This window comes from Python bivittatus, unplaced genomic scaffold (genome assembly GCF_059951505.1).
Source record: "Python bivittatus isolate LINGU-HERP-01145 unplaced genomic scaffold, Pbiv_v1 ctg000190_np1212, whole genome shotgun sequence".
Taxonomy (NCBI): Eukaryota; Metazoa; Chordata; class Lepidosauria; order Squamata; family Pythonidae; genus Python; species Python bivittatus.
In genome coordinates this window covers 17,862,439-17,884,240 of record NW_028277042.1, presented here as the reverse complement: position 1 = coordinate 17,884,240, position 21,802 = coordinate 17,862,439, and the positions used below count along the sequence as shown (strand labels likewise).

Below are 21,802 nucleotides of genomic sequence, written 5' to 3'. Positions count from 1 at the left end.
TGAATTCTTTCTGTCTTTCACAATTTCAGAATTGTGCTTAGGTCTTAAGAAAGCAATCACAATATACAAAGTGAGTAAACTGTCACCCATTGTAGTTAATTGACTTGACTACATCTTGTACCATTCATTACTTGTTTGGGGTACAGAATGTGGGTCAAAATAATTCCTGCTATACACAGATGGTTCATGTTTGGAGTATTCTGTCGGCCATTTGTTAGATTGTCAGTTTGGCCTTACCCTATGTTCCTCTTGTCACCTGGAAATAAAGAGTCCACTGAAAAGCAGATTTCCTCAAAAAATCAAAAAGGGAAAAGAACAGCAACAGAAAGATAAACAGCTATCTGTCTTTCCCCCCCTTTATATTGGAAAAATAGGTCTTGATGTCCATTTGAGCCTGAATTTGCTCCTGACTAGCTGTGGTAGTAAGAATATCACAATACCGGTTTTCTCATTCTGTAATTTTTAGCTTACATTTTAGTTCTCATTTTAATTTTTTTCTGATTTACATCCTGCTTTTATACCTAAATGCTGCTGGCTGCCTAGATCCAGGTGGTCAGATCAATTTTACAAATAAATAAATGAGTACATCCAGGACCCCCTCCACCCCTCTTTGCCAAACAGCTTAGGCGTTAAGAAGGGCAGAGGAACTTCTACAGTAAGAGGGATTGACTGAAGCAACCTTCTTGTTTCTCTTGTACAAAGCCACCTTTTCATGGATCACTTGAGTACCAGGCTCTCTGTTGGATGTGCCGATTAATTAGGACTAATGTTCATTAGCATCCTCTTCTTGGATTAGGAGAAGATCATCTCAGCTGTCCCAGAAATTCCACATCGATGAGACACGTTCCATACAATGCCATAGAGACTATTTTATTCCTCTTTGCATTCTTTGTGTGTAATGAAGTGTGCAAATGAGATCATCTACATCTGAACTCCATTTGCATAACAACTCTATGTGTCTGTGCCTGTGTGTGTGTGTGTGTGCGCGCGCACATGCCTGGATGTTTAACCCAGTTGGCATCCATCTGAGGTTCCCATTTCTTCTGATCGCATGAGTTTCAAAAAAAGATGATTGGTGGAGGAAGCAACAGGTGGAAACATTCTGGAAGGAAGCAGCCACATGTTTGCTAATTGGGAAACAATGTACTATGATAACCCATAAATCTGTAAATTTCCATCTAACCTTGGAGTTCTTCCCTCTCCCTGCATCCCCAAAGGCAGAAGATCTACATCCGGACATGGCAACTAGAGAGATAAAGTTCCTTCCCGGAAGATAATGTTTCCAGCCAACAGAAAAGTCTTGCTTTTATATCTTAAAAAAATAACAAAATAGAACAATATAATGACGTCTTAAAGTCTCCAGGGCTGATTTTGTTCTACATATTGGATGAGACATTTCTGACTTTTTCTCTGGGGTGAAAACTTAGCCACCATCATCAATATCAACATAATTTTGAGATCAGGCTATTTCATTCAAGGTTTGGCAAAGTTATCCTTTATGATGGATTGGAAGGGTCAATACTGTGAACCATTTTCTGTGGGAATTAATACCAGAAACCCCATGGCTTTGAAGAGAGCCTACTATTTTCTAAGTTCAACTCAAAGATTTGGTTCAAAACTTTAAAAAAGAAAATCTCAAGAGACTATTTACTTAAGTCTACTTACTTCCAGTAATTGTTTTAACATCAACTGGGAATACTCCCTTTCTCAAAAATATGCCAAGGTTGGACTACAGAAAAGAAATGAGAAAGGTCTACTGAAATCTACCTTCTGAATATTTTCTCTTGGAGATACACCAAAGACTGAGTTTATGATCTTCCAGAACATGTTCATTCAAGCTGACTTTTGATTTCAGAGTTAGGCTGAGCTGAAATAAGTTCAGTTTTGCCTGGGAGGAACAAAATTAAGGGAGGGTAAAGTCTGATGTTTCTTTCAGGGCAGAGAAATTCTGCTGGGGATGGCATGATATGCCATCAATTCTATGCCATTGCTTGGGGGCAGTGACTACCATTAATCTATAGCTAGTTTTGGAAACTTTGCAGTGCTAGAGGTGAAAATGGCAAAGAACAGAACTTCAGACTGACGCTCTAATTGCTATCAAGCCCAATATTTAAGTGTGCATCTTAAGAAGGAAGGAAGTCTTGATTAGCTATAGATGAAAAGTCAATTATTTCAGAACATGTAGGATGGAATTTATGTCTACTCTAATGAATTGCTCTTTACATCCTTAAATCTTTAAAATGGAGGATGGTAAAACTCAGATCCTACTAATTTAGTTTTCCAGGCTCTTTTTCTTCTGGGATGTTACTGTAATAAGGGGTAAAAAGAAAAAAAAATACTGACATTGGTCTTCCTTTCTACTATCGAGAGGGAGGAAAAGTAGTGTCAAGTGAAACTCTAATGATGATTTCATGGAAATGCCCATGTTGTTTTGCTGGCAATCCCTTACAAGAGCTCACAAGCCAGAAAGCAAGGTTCTTACACATTCAGAACAAGCCGCCTCCACAACTTCTCAGTGGCTGATCATCTCATGTTAGTTCTTGCTCGCTGGCTGGTTGCTTATGTTTTCTGAATCTAATGATACTTGCTAAAACATTTGTTATCATTCTCTGTATTCTGCATGGTTTATTGTTGTTGTTATTTTGCTGACCTAAGCTATAATAAAATCTAATAATGTAATAATAATATAATAATTTCAGTTGAGATTTTATATATGCCAACTTCTCTTTAGTTGTAGCTAATTGGTTTATGGACAGGTAATACAATCACCTTGGGCTCGGCTTAATAATAACCTCACATTGTTTTCATTAAAAATAGACGGTAGGAAAATGTCCTCCTAGTGATATTATTAAAGACTAGTGATATCCTTTAAAATCCCATACCTAGCAAAATCAGTCCATATAAAAACTATGAAATCTGTGGCCCTCCAGAGGTTGTTAAGTTTCAAGTTCCAAGTAATTTTTAATAATTCGGAGGTCTATACATTTCCCTTCCCTGCCATACAACTTAATTTTGTTCTGAGAACAGGAAACCACTTCTAAAGCATTATTTCTGGAATAAGCAAGCTCTGCAGGATGAAACAGGATGGAGGAAACTGGAAAATCTATCCAGCTTTTTCCCCTTTTTGCGTCTCAAAATCTGCTATGTAATAAAGATCTTCCAACAAATTTAATCATTGGGTTTAATGAATGCACGGTGGTTTCTTTCTTTCTTTCTTTTTTACAAGACCAAGCTGGCTGAACCTATTAGTTTATTCTGATTATTAAATATGGAAGGCGTCTGCTCACTGCACATCTAGTCTTTTTCATATTAGTTCCACATCAGTCCTAGCTCTGATTTTTAATCAAAACAGTATTCAGAATATGATTCCAAAAGATTATATTTTGAGAGATTTGCGATACATATCTTGCTGGTATGACAGATTGCAGGGAAATTGGAGATAGCTGGATAATCTGTAGCAAGGCCTGTCTGACCTTTAATAAGAAGAGAAGTGGAGGGAGGGGAATAAAAACAAATCTTAAAATACTCCCGATAGGTCCCCCAATTCAGTTGTTGATTCATCAGACTTCACAGGTTGTATGTGAAGGATGTTCTAAAATCAATGTTTCTTGAATTAATCTTTGTAAAGAAAATCAGTAGAGTTGGAATTCTACCAAGAACAACAACTGGAAATGGTTGTCATGTTGGCTGAAGAACTGGATGCCATGGGAATTAAGAGTAGGTAGGAGGTGCGATTTCTGGTTGCTTCTATATTTATTTGCTGGGGTCTAAGGTCAACAGTAATGGTCCATCTTGAGAAAACCTCCCACTTTCCTCTCTGAACATCAAACCTTTAAAGATCAAAGCGACTGATCCATAGTTCACTTTTCTTCCAAGTTGTTCAAGGTAGCATACCTGTTCCCACCCTATTTTATCCTTAGGACACCCAGTGAGGTAGGTTCAACTGTGAGATAGTGACTAGCTCAAGGTTGCACAAGAAGCTTTCTACTTGAACTGGAATGCAATTCTGTATTCTCTACCACTGTTACTCTTCCAAGCATGTATATGAATGTTTTGAGAACTGTAGAGCAATTCATATGGGATTCCTCTGTGGGAACTTGGCCTTTCACAAAGGTTTCCCTAGAACAGGCTGTAAATCAGTGGAGATGCTCAAGGGTGGTAAGTCCTTGAGATGGTGGAATTCTTCAGTTATTAGATTTATATCCCACTTTTCATTCAGGAGCCCAAAGTGTGATACATAACCATGCCCTCTTCTTTCTTCCCACAACAAAACCCTGTGAAGTAGATTGGGCTGAGAGAGAATGAATGGACCAAAGTCATCTCAGGAGCTTCTGTGGCTCAGGGTGAACTAGAATTGGAGTCTCCCCATTCCTAGTCCAACACCTTCAGCATAGTAGTGTTGTTTGACTGCTGGGGTGGGCCAGAGTAAGCAATCAAAGCAATGCAATGTATCTCAACAAAACAAATATTGTCACCGCTATACCTTGCAAAGTTAAATACTCCTGAGTGAAGCAGTTGCACAAAGTCCTTTTTCAAAGCCACCTGCAACTGCTTCACATAGATCTAGTGTTTAAACCCCACTGCTTGGATTTTCTGTATTTATAGTTTTACAGATAAAGGCATCTTATAATCAAGGTCGATGTGATGGAATGGTTGGATGAAGGCCGCGCTCGGGGAGATAAGCATTTCTTTAGCCCCCAACAGGAGCATGGGAAGGTTAAGAAGATGAGACTGGCACCACCCTGAGGAATTCACGGTGTTTTGGCTTGCTGGCTTGGAAAGTTTAGATTCAGTCTGGAGATACTGATGTCAGGTTCAGCCCAAAGAACTCCACGAGACAGTGCAGATACAGTTCTGTTGCGTTTATTAGCTTCCACCTCAAAGACAGAATCTCTCCAGACTGAATCTAAACTTCCCAGGCCAGCAAGCCAAAACACCGTGAATTCCTCAGGGTGGTGCCAGTCTCATCTTCTTAACCTTCCCACGCTCCTGTTGGGGGCTAAGGAAATGCTTATCTCCCCGAGTGCGGCCTTCATCCAACCATTCCATCACAGTCAACAAAATAATGAGCACTCGTTTCATATCAGTCCAAAGGAATGTTTGTACCTTGGAAGTTGGTTTAATATATTGTATTCTCTTTGGGTGATCTCAGGTCAGACAGGATCTATGTTCATAAAATCAGGATTCAAGCTGGACTCTGGCAACTTCATGAATCTGTTCAGGTTGGGCTTTTTGGCAATGATATGATATCGGTTTGTCACACATTTCCTACGGTTTCCCAGTCTAGTGTATACTCCTAGAATTCCCTGGAGGTCTCCCCTTCAGGTATTAACCAGGCCTAATCCTGATATGTTTTCTGGGATCAAGGTAAGCTAGGTGTTATGCATTGCATTGGGTAATGATGGTCTTGGGCTTTAAACAGCTGGATCCACTGGCATTTGTTTCTAGCTTTCAGTGCATAGAGGAAGCAATGGAACCCTTTGATTGAATATAAAGATATACCTAGTGTAACTCTGGAGAAGGAATGGGAGGAGAAATCAAGAAGGTTGCCTTGCAAAAGCCTCTGAATAGGGCTAATACTCTTTAATACAAGTACTAATCCTTTAAATCTGACTTGAAATAATGTTTATCTTTCTACAGCTTAATGTCTTTGCCTGCAAACTGCAGGTCAGTCCTCAGCTTGGGTTGTTTCTTCCTTGATCTCCTCCGAAAAGGATGCCAGAAAGGGGCTAGATAACAGAAAGGATGAATAAATCATGTCTGTGTACATGAATGGCAACTTATGAAGTTGGATAGAGTTAGATTTAAATTAAGAATAATGGGTTTGTATATGTGTACACATATATCACCAAATGGCCCCTTGTTTGATGTGAGGGTGTTTGCATGAACGATCTTTCTTTTAAACTCTTGCAGTTTCCTGTAACAGAAGGGCAGTTCTAACATGCCTGTATATAGATTTCTCAGTGTGTGTCTGCCAAACCAAGAAACTGCTTTTTAATGCAATGATTGTCTTCTGAGTTAACTTCAGACATTATAAAACTCTGCTGGTAATGACTGATAATCCATAATGTCTCTTGAGGGCCAGGTGGCCCTCAACAAACCCACAGAGCCCAAATATTTCTGCTTACTTTTTATTGCTTTGGTAAATGCACTAAAATGTATTGTGAGTATTTGTGTGCGTTCCAGAATGAACTTTCAAGGCAGCTGACGACTATGTGAAAAAAATTACAACCACAATTGAAATGATCTATAAAACAGACATTATTCAGGAGAGTCAGGATTCCATTTCCGTTATGAGGCCCCAAAAATTGAATAATTTGGCAACAGGAAACTAAATGGCCATCTATTATGGCTGTTGTGAATCCAACATTTTTAAAGTGGGTCTAGTCTTTCTGAGTAGGATCCCTGAAGAGTTTGTGCATGGAAGTTCTGCAGAGTAGGAAAGACCCATGAAAAAAATAGAGCTTAGTTAGGCTGATATTGAAACATTCTACTGCAGATTTGGAGGAGGAAGGTTGGACATTGCTATGCATGTTGACATCTTAGTTTCCTGGGGGTCTTTATCATAAAAGGGAATGACAACTCCTGCATGCTTTCTGGAGTTTGGACGTTTGGATTACCTAACACTTAGATGTCTTTTTGGAATAACTCCTAAATTTTGCTGAATTATGTGCAGCTTCCTTCTGGACTGAGGATTGCAGTACAGGCTACCTATGCACATACATCCTGCTAATTTCAGTTTCTAATAATGCATATTTGTTTGGATCAGTCCTTTCATCTCTCTCCAAACAAAAATGTGTTTAGTGGAAAGGGTCCATCCACAGAGCTATAAATTATCCTGAATATGGTAATCAAATATACATCAGTTACACACTTATGAATCTGCCTTAAATATTTTGAGGCTTCTGGCCTGAAGACATACGTTTTCAGCCTTCTCCACTCCTGGTATTTCCTCCATACTTCACTCCTTCAACTCCTGCTCCTTTCCTCCCTCCAGTCAATGTATCAGTCTCTACTCAATAACCAGGATCAATCCCACTGATTTATGAAAGCAAAACCCATTGGACAATATTGATCACAAATGACATACTGTAAAATGTTGACCCTCGTGAACTTGGAGAAAAGCTAGTATTGGGTTGATCTATAGATGACCTCTTAATTAGCACAGTGATTAAATTATGGGCATTGCTCCCAGTGATTCAGGGAACAAAGGCTACATTCTTCCCTTGGCCTCAGCTCGGCTTATTTGTCTGCACAGAGAATGTTTGGTGACACTTTTAATTAAGGGAAAAGAATGCAGAGTGATGTCCTCTATTCTGTCTCAACTTTGTCAAGGGTGATAATGCTCTTTTAGCTGAACTAGGATGATGACCCACTAAGAGTGGCCTACTTTATCCCTTCCTTGCCTTAAAGGAAATGTTGTTGCCCCTGTTGACAAGCCAGTCATATATTCACAGAACAAAATGTCATGCCAATCAGGATGAGTTATCCATAAAGAGTACAGTATTATTGGTTGACTAAGAACCCCAGTCAAGAAAAGATGAGGTCATGGCACTCCAGGCCAGTAAATAAACCCTACCTATTTGAGGGCAACCACGCTCACCAAAGTTTCTCTTCAGGCCTGAGCCTTTTCCAGGCCTTTATTGGAGCAAGTTGATGGTCTTGGAGCTGTCCATGGTATTGGAGGCCTGCTCCTACCCTTGTTTAGCTCTGGCCTCAACTTGATCAGATTTAGAGGAATGCAAAAACACAAAACTGGTACAAAACTATTCAAAGCAATTGAGAAGAACCCAGATTCGTGATTCATAGCTAATCCAGCTCTCCCCACGGGTTACGTTATTTAAAAAACTATCATTCCGTGTGATGTGTGGACCCAGCCACAATGATAAAGCTCATATTCTGATGCAGGTTCAGTAGACACTTCTTCCCAAGCTGAACTTACCTCACACGGTAATTGTGAGCATACAATAAGTATGAAAGAACCATGTAGACTGATAGTGGGAAAAATATATCGATAAGGAAATTGTCTAGACTGGATTTTTGAAAAATTATATAAGAAACAAAACTCAGAGAGACCAATCAGGTTTGATAGTAATGAATCTCAGTGCGTGCTCTCTCTCTCTCTCTCTCTCTCTCTCTCACACACACACACACACACACACACTTCCTATCCCTTGAATTTTATACTTTTCTTCAACAGCATTCAGTTGTTGGATTTTTAATTAGAGACTTTTAAAAATACTTTCTGCAATATCTTTATACAAGGCCAATAATAAACAAATGTGCAGGTTGAACTAGGAAAGGACTCTTTCTGAAGAAACATGACATACAAGCACACTTAATTTAAAAATGAGGGGGAAAGTATTTAAAAAAATGAGGACCAGTTGGAAGGATGTTAACCCCCACACAACCCATACATATTTGGGGGAAGAAAAAAGAAAGAAAGAGATTGGTTCCATAACCACATTGTTAATTTCCATTGTACAGAAAACAACACAGATCTACAACAGAAGCCAAGATCTTTCAGAAATTCAAAATACAATTGTGGAATTTTACTGGAGAGTCATACTTCAATTAATGTAGTTTGATGACAAACTCAGTGCATGAGATATGCCCATATAATATAGAAAAACCAATCCCTACATATGTTTTCTGGTTGGTGAAAGTTGTGTTTACATAAGGTTATTTCTTCTCTTTCACTGACATGAGAAGCTGTAAAAGTCATTCATGCTTTGAAGGGTGCAGAGAAAGAGTAAAACAGACAAAGAGAGGATTCACATTGGAGATGGTGGGTGTCTTCCCTGAAAGCCTGATGTCCCCATACCTTCTTGAGAAGTTCAAGTAGCATCTTGGACTTCATCAACCTGGAAGACAGAAAAGGAGCCCCATTAGCAAAGGTAAAAGTCATGCATTTCTGCCAAAGGAACCTCAGTCTTGAGCACTTAGTAAAGGAGCTATGAGGACTCCTCTGCTGGTAAGCAGTGCCTGGTCTTCTCAAATGTATTGTTATGAAGGCAGACAGGTTTGAACTTGGATTTTGAAAAATACAGTCTTAAATGAACAGGTCATTATTGGTAAGGCTTCCAGTACATTAGCATTTGCATTACAGTTACAGACAGTCCCAATTGCTTGAAGTGCTCGAATTTTACTTTACTTTTTACTTGACTTTGTTTTGGGCTTTTAATGTTTAAAATACAGGGAACGATGTGAAGCCCTCTGTTATCTATGCCAGTACAGAATATCCCATTCATCTCTTAAATTGTAGTTTCTTATCTGATCTTTTGTGAATCAAACAAAATCACTAAAATGTATCGACCAAAAATGTATAGACCTTGTCCAGATACTGGATTAGAACATTATAAATGGTCTAATCCAGGAATCGCTAATGTCAAATTTAGACACTTTAGTGTTCTTTTAAAGAAAACACTTTATCGAAAGAAATAACAGATTGAATAATATTGCTTATTCTCGGCTTCTGTACCCTGTCTTGCTTTTGTTGGCTTCCTTTCTTCTTCCTATTTTTCATGTCCTAATGAAGTCTTCCCCAAACCCCCTATTTTAGGATGAGAATAAGTCCACTAATAGCATTTTCTGGCCTAAAAAAAAAAAGAGAGAGAAAGCATGCAATGAATTGCAAAGATAGTGCCTTTTATTAAAGTAACAACTCAAAACAAAACAATACCACTACATATGGTATCTATGCTTCAAACCTGGATGAGGAAACCTTTCAGACTCCAAATGTTGCTGGATGTTGGTTTCCATCCATTTTCAGACAGTATGGCCAGTGATCAGGGATGTGGGGAACTAGTTCAACATCAGGTAGGTCACAAGTCCTTTCCCCACACTATATAACAGCATCGTTGACTCACCTTTTTCACCTCTTCAGCACTGGCCTGAAAGCTGTTCTCAGTTTTTCTTTATGTTGACTGAGACAAACATCACTCAGATCCAGGGAACTCTGAGCAGCTCTTATGCTCCTCCGAAATCCTGACATAACAGAGGAACAAAAGCTTCTCTCAGCTTTAGATGAAAATTCTACCTCAACCATAAATTCTAGGCTACGCTCAAATATACAAAGTAGCCTTTGGTTTACGGAGTCCTTCCTCGAACAGAAGAACCCTGAAGTCACAGAGGTATTTATGAATACAAAAGGACAGACAATTTTCATTGGTCCATATTCCTTTCTACATCATCTTCTGCATTGTTCAAATGACCCCAACGCCAGAGAAGATTTGGAGTGAGACAGAGATGATTGGTAAGTTTCTCTCCATTTTTCCATAAGTACTTTTTCATAAGTATTGCTGGAACTAAGGATTCACTTATGAGATCTTTGGAATCAGCTCATCCCAGTTTCTCTGAGTGAATGTGTTCCTTTTTGCATTCTACCATTAACACCAAGCTATAATGAAACAGTACCCAAATAATTGTTTCTATGAACTTACTCTCAGATACTCCCCTACTGCATCTCTAAACAATTCCTTAGAGAAGGTCACATCTGTAGGTTGACTTGATTGTTCCAGGTCTCCAGATACAGAGACCAAGGCGCTGGCCATGTGACTCTCAAGGAAGGTTGACCACCATATGCCAACACGACTTGCTTATCCGAGATCATTTCTTCCCAACCACGAAACACAAACCAAAGTGATTCAGAATGGATTGTGAAAAAAAATAAGATGTACAGGGATGTTTTAACATACTGCAAAAATGGTGTTGCAGTAGAAACAACTGAACTGATGGCCGAGGAGGAATAAAATAACAACAACAGAGATATCAATACAATTCTGTATAAACTCCAATATAGTATAGCCTATTACTGCAAGGGTTTTTTAAGCCCTACATACTCATTTGTTTTCTGTTTCATTGTCTTTTTAAGTAAACGTACAAAAGATTTCTGAATAAGTATTTATCACTTTTTGCTAGTTTTTTTTTTTTCTGGCCAAGGTATAATAATATTACTGTTTATTGTAATTGTGAATTGGCTTAATGGATTTTGGAACTATTATTTATAGATCACATTATACATGTGGAACAGCTCTGGGAGGGTTTTCACCTAAATGCCTGCAGAGATTTTAAATACAAAGTAAATTTGGGATTAAACTTAATTTTTTACTGTTTTTCTTTTCCTGTCAAATGTTTGGAATGCCCAAGAGGCTTTATTTAAGTATTTCAAAGCAGGATCCTAAAACAAAAGTTAAGGGAAAGTTAAAGTCTTCCCCAACTTAAAGCCATTTATCATCACCTGGGTTGAAGATAGTTCATACAGTTGGTCTATTTTATATTTATATTTTACACTAAAATATAAATATAGAATATATTTGGACACTTGGATGACAACATCCAACATGTAAAATTAGAAGACAGCCCAGAACTGGTGCAAGAGAAGGAATGAGCAACTATAGACAATATCAGCTGTATAGACATCTCCAATGTTGCTCAAGCACCCCACCCTCTCCCAGCTTAATTTAGCTTTTGAGCACGATACAGCGCTAACTATAAAGTTAATAGCTGTGGAGTTCTTGGGGTTCTCTGAGCTTGGTTGTTTTCTTGCAAATGTTTCGTTACCCGGCTAGGTAACATCTTCAGGAATGGAATGGAATGGAATGGGGTTTGCAAACCCCATTCCATTCTAGCACTGAAGATGTTACTTAGCCAGGTAATGAAATGTTTGCAAGAAAACAACCAAGCTCAGAGAACCCCAAAGACTCCACCGTTCAACCCTGAGCTACACATATTCACTTCTAAAGTTAATAGCATCCTGCCCTATTATTCAGCAGCTACCTTAAGCAACAGACTTTGGGTTTCATTTAGCAACTGGTGAGATGCCAACAACAGCCCAAATTAACTTTGGAGGAGCCACTATTATTTTTCACTGAGGAACTCCTTAATCTAAGGAGACTATGCCAAGTCCTCCATTCCCATGCTCCCTTGCTTCAAAAGTTGTGTTATGCCTCAGAAGGGTGGAAGATAGAATTTTCCCGCAGTTGGGGTGTTTCTTATTGAGGTTCTTGGGGGAGAGAAGGTAACCAAAGCCTACTACCTTCCAACGTCCTTTTGCAACCACAGAAACCATATGCCAAAGGCTGATGGCAAACCGTAGAAAGACCACATTGCAATTTCCCACTGATCCTTAGGGGTAAACAGCTACAACAACAGCAAGTAGAATATAAGATAGAATTTTTTTTTTTTTTAAGAAAAGCAAATCAGTTGCCTGCCCCTAATTTAAGGTGTGAAATATTGATTTGCTAATTATATGCTGAAGATTGTTCTCCCCACATCAGTCAACAAAAGTCAGACTTAATTTTGTGCAAGCCATTCATCAGGTTTTAAAGCTTACATTAGCCCATTTCACCAGAGCTGTAGCTAAAGAGATACATTTCTGGGTTAGACCCTGGACTGCAGATTTCTTCCCACCCACGGTCTTCCTCTGTGCAGTTCCAAAGTTGACCTACAAAGCTGCTGATGTGATCTGTCTTTACAGGTTTATATACTGAATTTCTAAACCACCAGCTCCAAAATTACTCTGGGAAGCTTCAGAAAGATAATTAGATAACTCCGCGAGAAAGGGGAACAGACTATATAAAAAGACTTTCTCAGCATCCTGCAGCCAAATGATAAAGTACAACAATTCATTTCAAATCAATACTGAAACTATCAAGTGATCAGCTTGGAACATTATAGAAGTTGAATTCTAGTACAGGTATCCTTGCTTAATGACCATCCATTTAATGACAGTTTGCAGTTATGATGGCCTTGGAAAAAGTGCTTTATGACCTGTTCTGACACTTACAACTGTTACAAACTGTCACACCACCACCCCCACAGTCACATGATTGCGATTTGCAACCTTTCTTATGACGGTTGTTAAGCGAATCGCTGCGGTTGTTAAGCAAATTCCAGCAAAAAAGTTCATTGGGGAAGCTGGATTTGCTTTATGACCATGTGATTCACTTAATGACCATGTGATTTGCTTAATGACCATTGTAAAAATGGTCATAAAATTGGGTCTGGTCACAGTCATGTGGTGACTTGCTTAACAACCACCCTGCTTAACAAGCAATTTTCCGGTCCCTATTATGGTTGTTAAGTGAGGACTACCTATACATTGGAGGGCATCAGGTTGGGGGGAAAAAGTGATCTAATCAGGCTTAAAAAAAACAGCATATTATGGGAACCCAATCATTATCTTAATAAATGAAGTGCGAATCTACTCAATACAGTTTCTTTGGCCATAAGAAGCTATATGAAAATGGGATTTGTGTTTTCTTAACCTGGATTAGGGTGAGAATGTTGTATTAGCCCAGATATTTTGTTAAATGTCAGAACTCCTGTATCTACATCATTTTTGCATGCAAAGAGGAGGAAAAATGTTATAACTCAGCTGGCTATTGCAACCTCTCTCTCTGTGCAACTCCACCTATTTGTCAAAGATTTCTTCAAACAAGAGTTAAGCTTCCTTAAGCTCTCTTTAAAAATAAGTAGGCTGGCATATTTCCTTCATGCTTCCCAAACTGAGTGGAGAACGTTAGACCGATAACTACTTCAGAAAATGGCTAAGTGTTCAGCGGTCTCTCCTGAGTTTAAACATCAGTGTTGGGGTTCCAGACTTCACATGAACTTCTTTTTATCAAACTGAGGACTGTTTGAGAAGAAGAAAAAGTTCCCAAGGTAACTACCTTCTGTTCCAGCTGCATACTGACATGTCTCCCCTAGCACAGGGTATGAAGCATAGTTTAGTGCAATGGACTGCAGGTTGAAGGTTGAACTCTTAAAGATCTTAGCTGGTTGTGGCAGCTCTTCCAAGGCCTTATCATGAATGGGTTGTGTTCTCACAAGGTTGCCCAGTGGCCTTCCTTCACTGCATTGTCCGTCAGTCCCAGAGCACCTTCCCCTGAGCAGCAAACAATCAGGGCTCTCTGTCCTTTGAGCAGGGTTGCTGGTGGACCCCACAATCATGTTGGCTCCTGCAGTATGAGCTAGGGACCAGATGCGGGGCTTTTCTGGAGCTTCATAAAGTTGGCCTTGAGTTCCAAGACTGCCTGTTATGGTGTTCCCCTTGTAGCCAAGAAAGTCCCCAGTAATAGGAGAATGTTGCTTGGCACAAGAAAAGGCATGAAAATGACTGGCTGGGCTCCCAGTACAGCTGCTTTTCTCAGACTCGGTCAATTCTCTGCCAATTATGAGGCCATCCTGATGGAGGTGCTTCAGCTCATCTTCAGCCTTCATGTCTGATTCCTCCTCATCTAAGTCCTCCAGATCACTCAGCTGCAGCTCCTTTTCTTCTTTGCAGATTTTGGGGTCTAACATTTGAAATAAAAGGAATAAAGAACAGAAAACAGTAACCTTAAGACGGAAATTAAGCGCAAGTCAAGTTGGTTTTATGCAGAGATGTCAGTAATTTGGTTCCTTGGGGACTACTGCAAAACAGTCAAAATGAAGCTGACATATTTTCCTAAGCACTAATGTAGTTCAGGTGCATCATCCCACCAAGGGGACAGGTCAGTTTTTCTCCTGTAGAGATAGGAAACTGAGTCATAATACTTAAAAACAGAACCTTACGATCAGATGAAAAGTGTCTCTATCTGTAGATGCCAGGGACAGGGGCAAAGAAAGAAATAACATATTCTCTTAAAAAATGACCCAGAACAGGAGTTCTAAGTCAGGGCTGGGAACATGTGCCTTCCAGATGTTGGATAGCAAGTTCCATCATCCTTAAGGGGCTGTTCTGGGCAAGGTCTGATGGGAGCTGAAGTACACACTGTCTAAGGGGCTTCAAGTTGCTTAATTGTGAATTAGAATAGGGGCATTTGAATGTGTGGAAGGTCCCAGCTTCAGAACTCTTGGAAAACGGTTGATTTCAACCATACTTGTAGAACTTCTGAAGTCATCTCATTGGACTCCCGTGGAGTGTAAGATGCTGTATCCAAAGGACTTTAGGATGAAACTTCCCTTATATTGTGTAATGTAAATTTATCTCCCATGTCTAGGGGGAAAAAATGATACTACCTTTCTGCTCTTACCTTTGTCTTCATTTTCACTGCTGCAGTCTTCCCCGTTCCTTTTACTTCCCTCCCTCTGCTCATCTCCTGCTTTATTTTTAGGAGACCATGTCATCTTGTTCTCCTTCTTAAGCCGCCGGCGGGCATTGGCGAACCAGGTGGAGACCTGGGTGAGGGTCATCTTGGTGATGATGGCCAGCATGATCTTCTCACCCTTGGTGGGGTAGGGATTTTTTCGGTGCTCATATAACCATGTCTTCAGTGTGCTGGTGGTTTCTCGGGTAGCATTCTTGCGTCTGGATGAGTTGCCAAAGTCCACCGTTCCATACCTAATAGTCAGAAGAAGATGAGCTGAGATGGCTTCTTCCAAGGGCAAAACACAAAGCTTCACAGACTATCCAAACAAACAAACAAGTTGTCCCAAGAAACACAACTCCAAATGGCTGAATTCATATGACAGGCTTAGCCTGATGGGCTTCTACCTCTCTTCCTTCTCCTTATCTCATTTAGGGCTGGGTTGTGGGTTGCACAATACACTGAATCTCTCTTAGTGATGAGGGGGTTAGACTGTGACTTATTTTCCTCAATCTGACCCTCTTCAGATGTGCTGGACTGCAACCCGCATTCTCCCAGTCAGGCTCTGATTTGGGGACCCCCTGCCTTTTCTTATATTCAAGGCTAGCATGCCTGGAAACACAGCCTGGCCCCTTGCTTGCATTCTGGAATGACATTCTGTGATTTCCACACAAATACATATACCAACACACATACACTTGTCACCTGGGAGAGGAAGAGGGCTACGGTGCCAGATCTAAGCGCTATATCTCTTACCTGTCATACTGCCCAAAACAGTGGTCATAAGAATAATAGGCTGCTGCTGTGGGTTGAGCAATGCCTGCATGTAAAGCCGGTGAACTGTCCTTCAGGTCATATTGGGAATTCTGGGAGGGGGAAAACCAGATAAAAAGCTAAGAGTGTGCATCCGTGTCTTTTGAACTCTTTTCCCCAAATTTCCAATGTGGAAGATGGCCTCATACATTGTACTGAGCTAGTATGTGGGTTGTTCCATTTTTGCCTTGACGCCTATGACCAATTGTGGATTATCAACCAGGATTTGTGATCTGGGCTCCTGCAAATCTAAACAGTTAAACATATCCAACAAATATTAAGCAAACCACGATTTAAGGGCAGGGTTAAGTGAACCATGGTTTAACATAACAGGTGAACTGAAACATTAATAGCAATGTCTATTAGTAGTTACACTTCCCACGGTCCTTCCTTAATCCAGATTAATGAACAAGCATAATTGGGATATGCCTGTAAGGCTATGCTTATTAACTTAATCACACTTGAATCTATCCTGGGATTTAGTTTAGGGAAGGATTCAACGGAGAGGTCTGCTGTTTTGGAGAAAGGTTACACCACATCTATACAAAATATTAAAGTGCAGAGATATGCACTAACCATAATGATATACTATCAAGGCCATGATGTTTCCCAGTTGTAACATATGACTGAAAACTGATCCATTAGAAAGACTGAATAAAGAAAAAAATATGATTTTGAACACTAGATGAAGTACAGCCAGTCTGTTCAGTGGAAACACTTGCCGTGAAACTAAGACTTAAATACTAAACAATACAAAGGCAATAGCCATTGGAGAAGATCCTGAAAGATCAAAGCCAATTGAAAAAGAGGCTGGTAGAAGATAAGGTTGTTAGATATTCTCAGTGATGACACAGTGGTTGTCCTTTGATGACCATCTTGGTGAAATGATGGAGAAATGGAAAGTTGGAAGCGACCGAGTGACTGAAGAACAACAGGATTGCATGGCAGTAGCTGGACCCTTCACACTGACTCCCAAAACAATATCCCTTGTCATTTTCATGCAGGGCTGCCTTTTATGGGATTTCCCCCTTTCATAATTCTCATAGTTGGCATCCTAAAGTTGCAATCCTAAATATACTTATTAAAGGGCAAGACCCCAGACCCCAGGAATACAACTGGACTTGCCTCTGAGTATTGGGTGGCCTTGTTAAAATCTTAAAACTGAACTCCCGTCCAATTAGTTAGCCTTAATTACTATTTATTATGGAATGGGGGCAGATAAAAAATGAATAAGAATTTGCTTTATACAACAGAATCTGGAGCTGCAAATCTAATCGCTTATTGTAAAGTGATTGAATCTCACTGAATTTAACAGGATTTGTAAGCTTGCTTAGAACTGGGCATGTCTGATAGGCAGGTGGCAGGGCAGAGAGAGTTTCTGCTCTTCTCCTTCTCCTTCTCCTTCTCCTTCTCCTTCTCTCTTTCTGTTGCTTTGCAAAACAGAATATAATTCCCCTCTATTTGTACTTTTATCTGAATTCTTTGGAATGGATTTTTAAGAAGATGCTGGTGGACCACAGAGAAGGAGGAGGAGGAGGAGGAAGAAGAGGAGGAGGATAGGCCCCTGCCTCCAAGTCACTTCCAATCCAAAGTATTAATGAAACTGACAGGTCACCCTAACATCCCTAGATATCTGTAGTATCGGAGTTCCATTCTTTGTTCTCTTTTTTCTCCACGACTCCATGATTCAATCAGTTTCCCTGAGGATAAAAGTGAATGAAACTGAAGTGCTCTGGGTAAATTGATCTGACCCCTATTTACTTGCAAGAAGGTTCTACTGGGGCTAAGAGAACCCAATTCCCCCCATTACACATGTCCATGGGGACCCCTTGTATGAAACAGGGACTTCCAAATGAAGGGGTACCAAGTGCCAGCCTCGACTCTGTAGGAGGTCCTCCAGATTTCAATGGCTCTTACTCCCTGACAGCTTCCAGGATGTCTGGCCCTCTGAGCAGACTCGTTTTCACTAGAGAAGGCTCCTCAAGACCTCCCGAGGCACAAATGCGGTAGAATTGAAACAGGCTTGTTTTAAAGTAAACATCCGTTTGGCCCCACCTGGAAATTGAATGTTTCTACTTCCCCCTTCTGTTGCAAAGATGTAATAGGACTGGACGCCTCCCTGGTCAACAGGGACTAGCGCCTTCCTCTCCTGTTCTTCTAGCGAGCCTTGGGCAGAGGGAAGGTCACTCACCAGCGCGGTATAGAAACTGGAGGGGTCGGCGTTGTAAGGCAGGTAGTTGGCGTATCCCGGGTTGGCCCCAGCGGCTGCGTAGGGCGAGCCGTAAATCCCCAAGGCTGCGTTGAGTTCCGTCCTGGATCCGGCCAGCAGCCGATTCTCGTAAGAAGTGCAGCCGAGGGTCGCCGTCTGGGAAGACCCCGAGGAGACGTCCGAGGCAGCGCGGGAACCCGAGGTACAGCAAGTGGCGCTGGAAGTGGCCGAGACAAAAATCTGCGCCGGGGAAAAAAAAGAGAGAAAGAGAAAGAGACGAAGGAGACGGAGTTCGGGGTTAATTACAAAGACTTTGATATTGCGAGCCCTGATCCCCCCCCCCCCAAAAAAAACCAAGTGAAGCTTCCTTCCGAGTGAACAAGGAGAGATCCAGTCGGCCGAGAGAACTGGGGTGGGTGGGGAAGAAGAGGGATAGCAATAAAGGTGGGAGAACAAACGGGCTGGCGAAGGAGTCCGAAGTCAGCCAAACAAGCAAAAACTCATCCAAGAATTCCTGCTGCCCCGAATTAGTCAGCACTCGGAGGGAGCCGGAGGATTCATCCTCTTGCCCAGTGGCAGGGAGAAACTTCAAAGACACCACCCCCTCTCCGCAAATTATCAGGCCAAACCCGGGGGGGGGGGGCGGTATAGGCAGCTTTACTCAATGGAATAAATTCTGAGTTCAGCCAGGGGTGGGCTGAATAGGGAGCGGAAGGATGCTTCACACAAGAAGGATGCTGGGGTGTAGAAAGAGATTAGAAATTTAAAAAAAAGGGGGAGGGGGACCAGAATCCACCAAGATGATTTTTTTTTTTTTTTAAGAAGGAAAAAAGAGTTGTTCTGGTCTCAGGTGTGCAAATAATCCGAGGAGGAGCGGGAGAAATATGGATCGGGGCTTTAAAAGGGGTTGGCGATGTTTCCATATTTGCCTTCTGCCGCCCATTATTTTGCGTTATTGTATTTGTAGGGAATCTCGCTCACAATAAATCCATGACGCTCCGGACTCCCGCCAGTTACCCCGGATTGAAGTCAATGGAATCGGAACGTCCCGGTTAATCCGGATTGGCGAGAGCTCCCTGATCCCCGAAGGAAGTTCTGTTTCAAGTCGGCAGTGACTGTCGAACGAGCTGGAAAGATCCGATCTTCCAAATGTCACCACCTGCTTGAGTCTTTCCTCCGAAATCGACCAGACTTCTAAGTTCTTCGAAAACCACCCTTCGATCCACTGGATTTATCGGCCAAACTTTTACTTTCAACATTCCCAATCAATGCGGGGGAGTGGGGGGGGGGGAGAGATTGAGGAAAGAAAGTGATCGATCCCTGTCTGCTTACACGCGGAACCCTTTTGGCACCTGGCCGCTTTCGCTCCACCGCCAATAAGGGCGCTTTAGATCAGTGAAAGTCAATCCTTCTTTCCCCAAGCCCCTTCCCCAAATGGGGAAATCGGCTTCCCCTTCAATAGGGGCAGGGAATAATGGAGAGAGGGGAAGGCGGGAGAAGCAGCGGGGGGGGGGGGGCTGATCCCAGTCCTATTGAAATCCATGGAATTGGAACAGGAGAAATGAGAAAACCAGGCTCGCGTGAAGCGCGAGGCTGTCGCCGGTCGCCAAAGGTTCAAGATGCCGACGCGCTGGGGTCCGGGCGCGCACCCCCCCCCCAGGTCTCCGGACCCTGGTCCCGGGATCAAAGCGGAGAAGGGCGCCGCCGCACCTCTTCCTTCCCGCCGCCCGGAGAAACACCCAAGAAAAGCCAAATATGGTGTGTGTCTGTGTGTGTGTGTTTAAATCCCCCCCCCCAAAAGAAAAAGCTGACCCTGGGCTCTCGCCAAAGAACCGGCCCGGTCCACCCATCCCGCCCCGCAGAAGTCTGGACTCACCTGGGAAGAAGCGCTGTAGGAATAGCCAAACTGGGGGAAAGACATCGCGGCTGGCCAAGGTGGATGCGCGTGTCCGCGCGCGGGTTTCCAAATCGTAACGTTTGGACCAGGAGTGAGACGGAGGAGGGGGGGGCTCCCCCCGTTTTCTTCCTTCCTCCCCTTCCCAAATCCTCTGCCACGAATCTCCCCTTTTCTCCTCCCGCCCCACCTTTTCACCCCCCCCTTGTTCCACGCACTGTGCCTCTTAATGGGGGGGCCGGGTGGGGAACTTATGCTGCTTCGCTACAGTTCGCTGCTTCGGATTATTGCTGCTTTCCCCCTCCCCCACCCACACGTCAGTGGCAACTGCGGGCGAGCGCCGGGCATCTGCGGGAAGGAGGCTTCCAGCCGCCCCCCCCAGGGCCCCCCGCCCGTCGCCTCGTCCTCCTCATCCCGATCGGAGCTCCCCGGAAAGCATCGCTAGATGCCAAGATAACGGAGAGGGCTGGAGGGGGTGGCAGGAAAAAAAGCAAGCCGCAGCTCCCCAGCACGGGGCAAAGAGTTTGGGGGATGGGCCAGGAGTTTGCTGGCAAGAGATTGGGGAGGGGGGAGGGGGAGCCGCCCGGCGCAGAGGGAGGCAGCGTCAAGGCAGGCGACTTGGCTGGGCGAGCCGGGGCTGGGGAGCCGGTGACGTCAGGAGAAAATCCCGAATCTTTTGCCAGTCAGCCCCGGAATATCTCGAGCTTAAGGACGGGCGGAGAGCGCGCGTCATTAAAAAGAGGTGAGGGGCCGAGGGCTAAGCTTGCTTACACGCGGCTGGTCTCTAATTTGTTTGCGCGGGGGGGGGGGGGGGATTAAGCTCCCCTCCTTTCTTTCTCCCTCCCTCGAGGAAGCCCTTCTGGGGATGGGGTTGGCTTCTCTTTGAACAGAATCCAAACTTAGCTTCTCCATCACAGGGTAACCGGGCAATATTGGCTATATTCACCACCTAAGGGCACAGGATACTTGGAACTCCCTCCCTCCCTCCCTTCCTCCCTCCCTTCCTTCCTTCCTTCCTTCCTTCCTTCCTTCCTTCCTTCCTTCCTTCCTTCCTTCCTTCCTTCCTTCCTTCCTTCCTTCCTTCCTTCCTTCCTTCCTCAGAACTGATGACTCAAATCTGTCCTGAAGAATCAGGAGGTGGTTAAAAGACGCGAGTGAAGCACAATGAATAAATCCTAACTGGCTGTGTTCTCCCCATTCGCTAAACCATGGTTTATCAACCACATGTCTGAGGGTCGCGCAACAAGCTGAAGCGGCACCCGAATACGGACGCCACATGTAGGTCGAATGTCCTCGCCCGGTTTTTCATGGGAAGGACCCGCGCGCATCCTCCATCTCTTTTCGGGAGCTGCGGGTTCTCCTCCCCAGCCCCACCCCAACCCCGGAGGGACACATCATCTCAGCCAGGCTCCCGAGCGGACCGCCGCAGCGACCAGCGAAGCTTCTGCCCCGCTCCGGCTTATCACGGCAAAGAGAGCAACATAAAACTGGAAAGGAATAAAGGAAGACAAACAGAAGCGAAGAGGCGCTTTGGATGTGAGCCTTTTGGGGTCTTCTCGCACCGAGTCCGAAACAGAGATAGGAGTCCGATCGGGCAGAGACCTTCCAGAAGCGCCTCACACGCTGGAAATGCCCCCATTGTCAATCTTCACTCTCTTTGACTGACTGACTGGAAAATGTATGTTCCCACTTCTATTTCCCCCTCCCCAGAGAAGTCATCCTGAAAAACGAAGAGGAGGGGGCATCTGTAGTGCCTCTTGTCTAGCCTTTCAAACTCAGTTTCCAATATTTTTATCCCCCACCCCCACCCCATAT

General features: G+C 42.9%; 1 protein-coding gene and 1 long non-coding RNA gene across 3 annotated transcripts in view; one reads left to right on the top strand and one right to left on the bottom strand.

Annotated features, from left to right (window-relative positions):
• Nucleotides 1–21,802, top strand: part of LOC148216499 (uncharacterized) — a 28,620-nt gene that overhangs the window by 1,755 nt on the left and 5,063 nt on the right. Inside the window, exon 2 of the long non-coding RNA XR_015795293.1 lies at nt 19,061–19,851. This is a non-coding gene — a long non-coding RNA (uncharacterized LOC148216499). The remainder of the gene's footprint in view (nt 1–19,060; nt 19,852–21,802) is intronic.
• Nucleotides 5,008–20,153, bottom strand: IRX6 (iroquois homeobox 6). 2 transcript variants are annotated; one of them, XR_015795292.1, is made up of 8 exons: nt 19,970–20,153; nt 18,076–18,333; nt 15,828–15,937; nt 15,018–15,325; nt 13,674–14,297; nt 9,870–9,987; nt 9,482–9,596; nt 5,008–8,864 (listed from the first exon to the last, which is right to left on the bottom strand). XR_015795292.1 is itself a non-coding variant. In XM_088136159.1 (7 exons), the coding sequence occupies exons 1-6, from the start codon at nt 20,012–20,014 to the stop codon at nt 9,875–9,877; spliced, it is 1,458 nt and encodes a 485-aa protein (XP_087992285.1). In that variant the 5' UTR covers nt 20,015–20,153; the 3' UTR covers nt 5,010–8,864; nt 9,870–9,874. The 2 variants fall into 2 exon arrangements, 1 of the variants encoding a protein (XP_087992285.1); XM_088136159.1 differs by lacking the exon at nt 9,482–9,596 and having other exon boundaries at nt 5,010–8,864.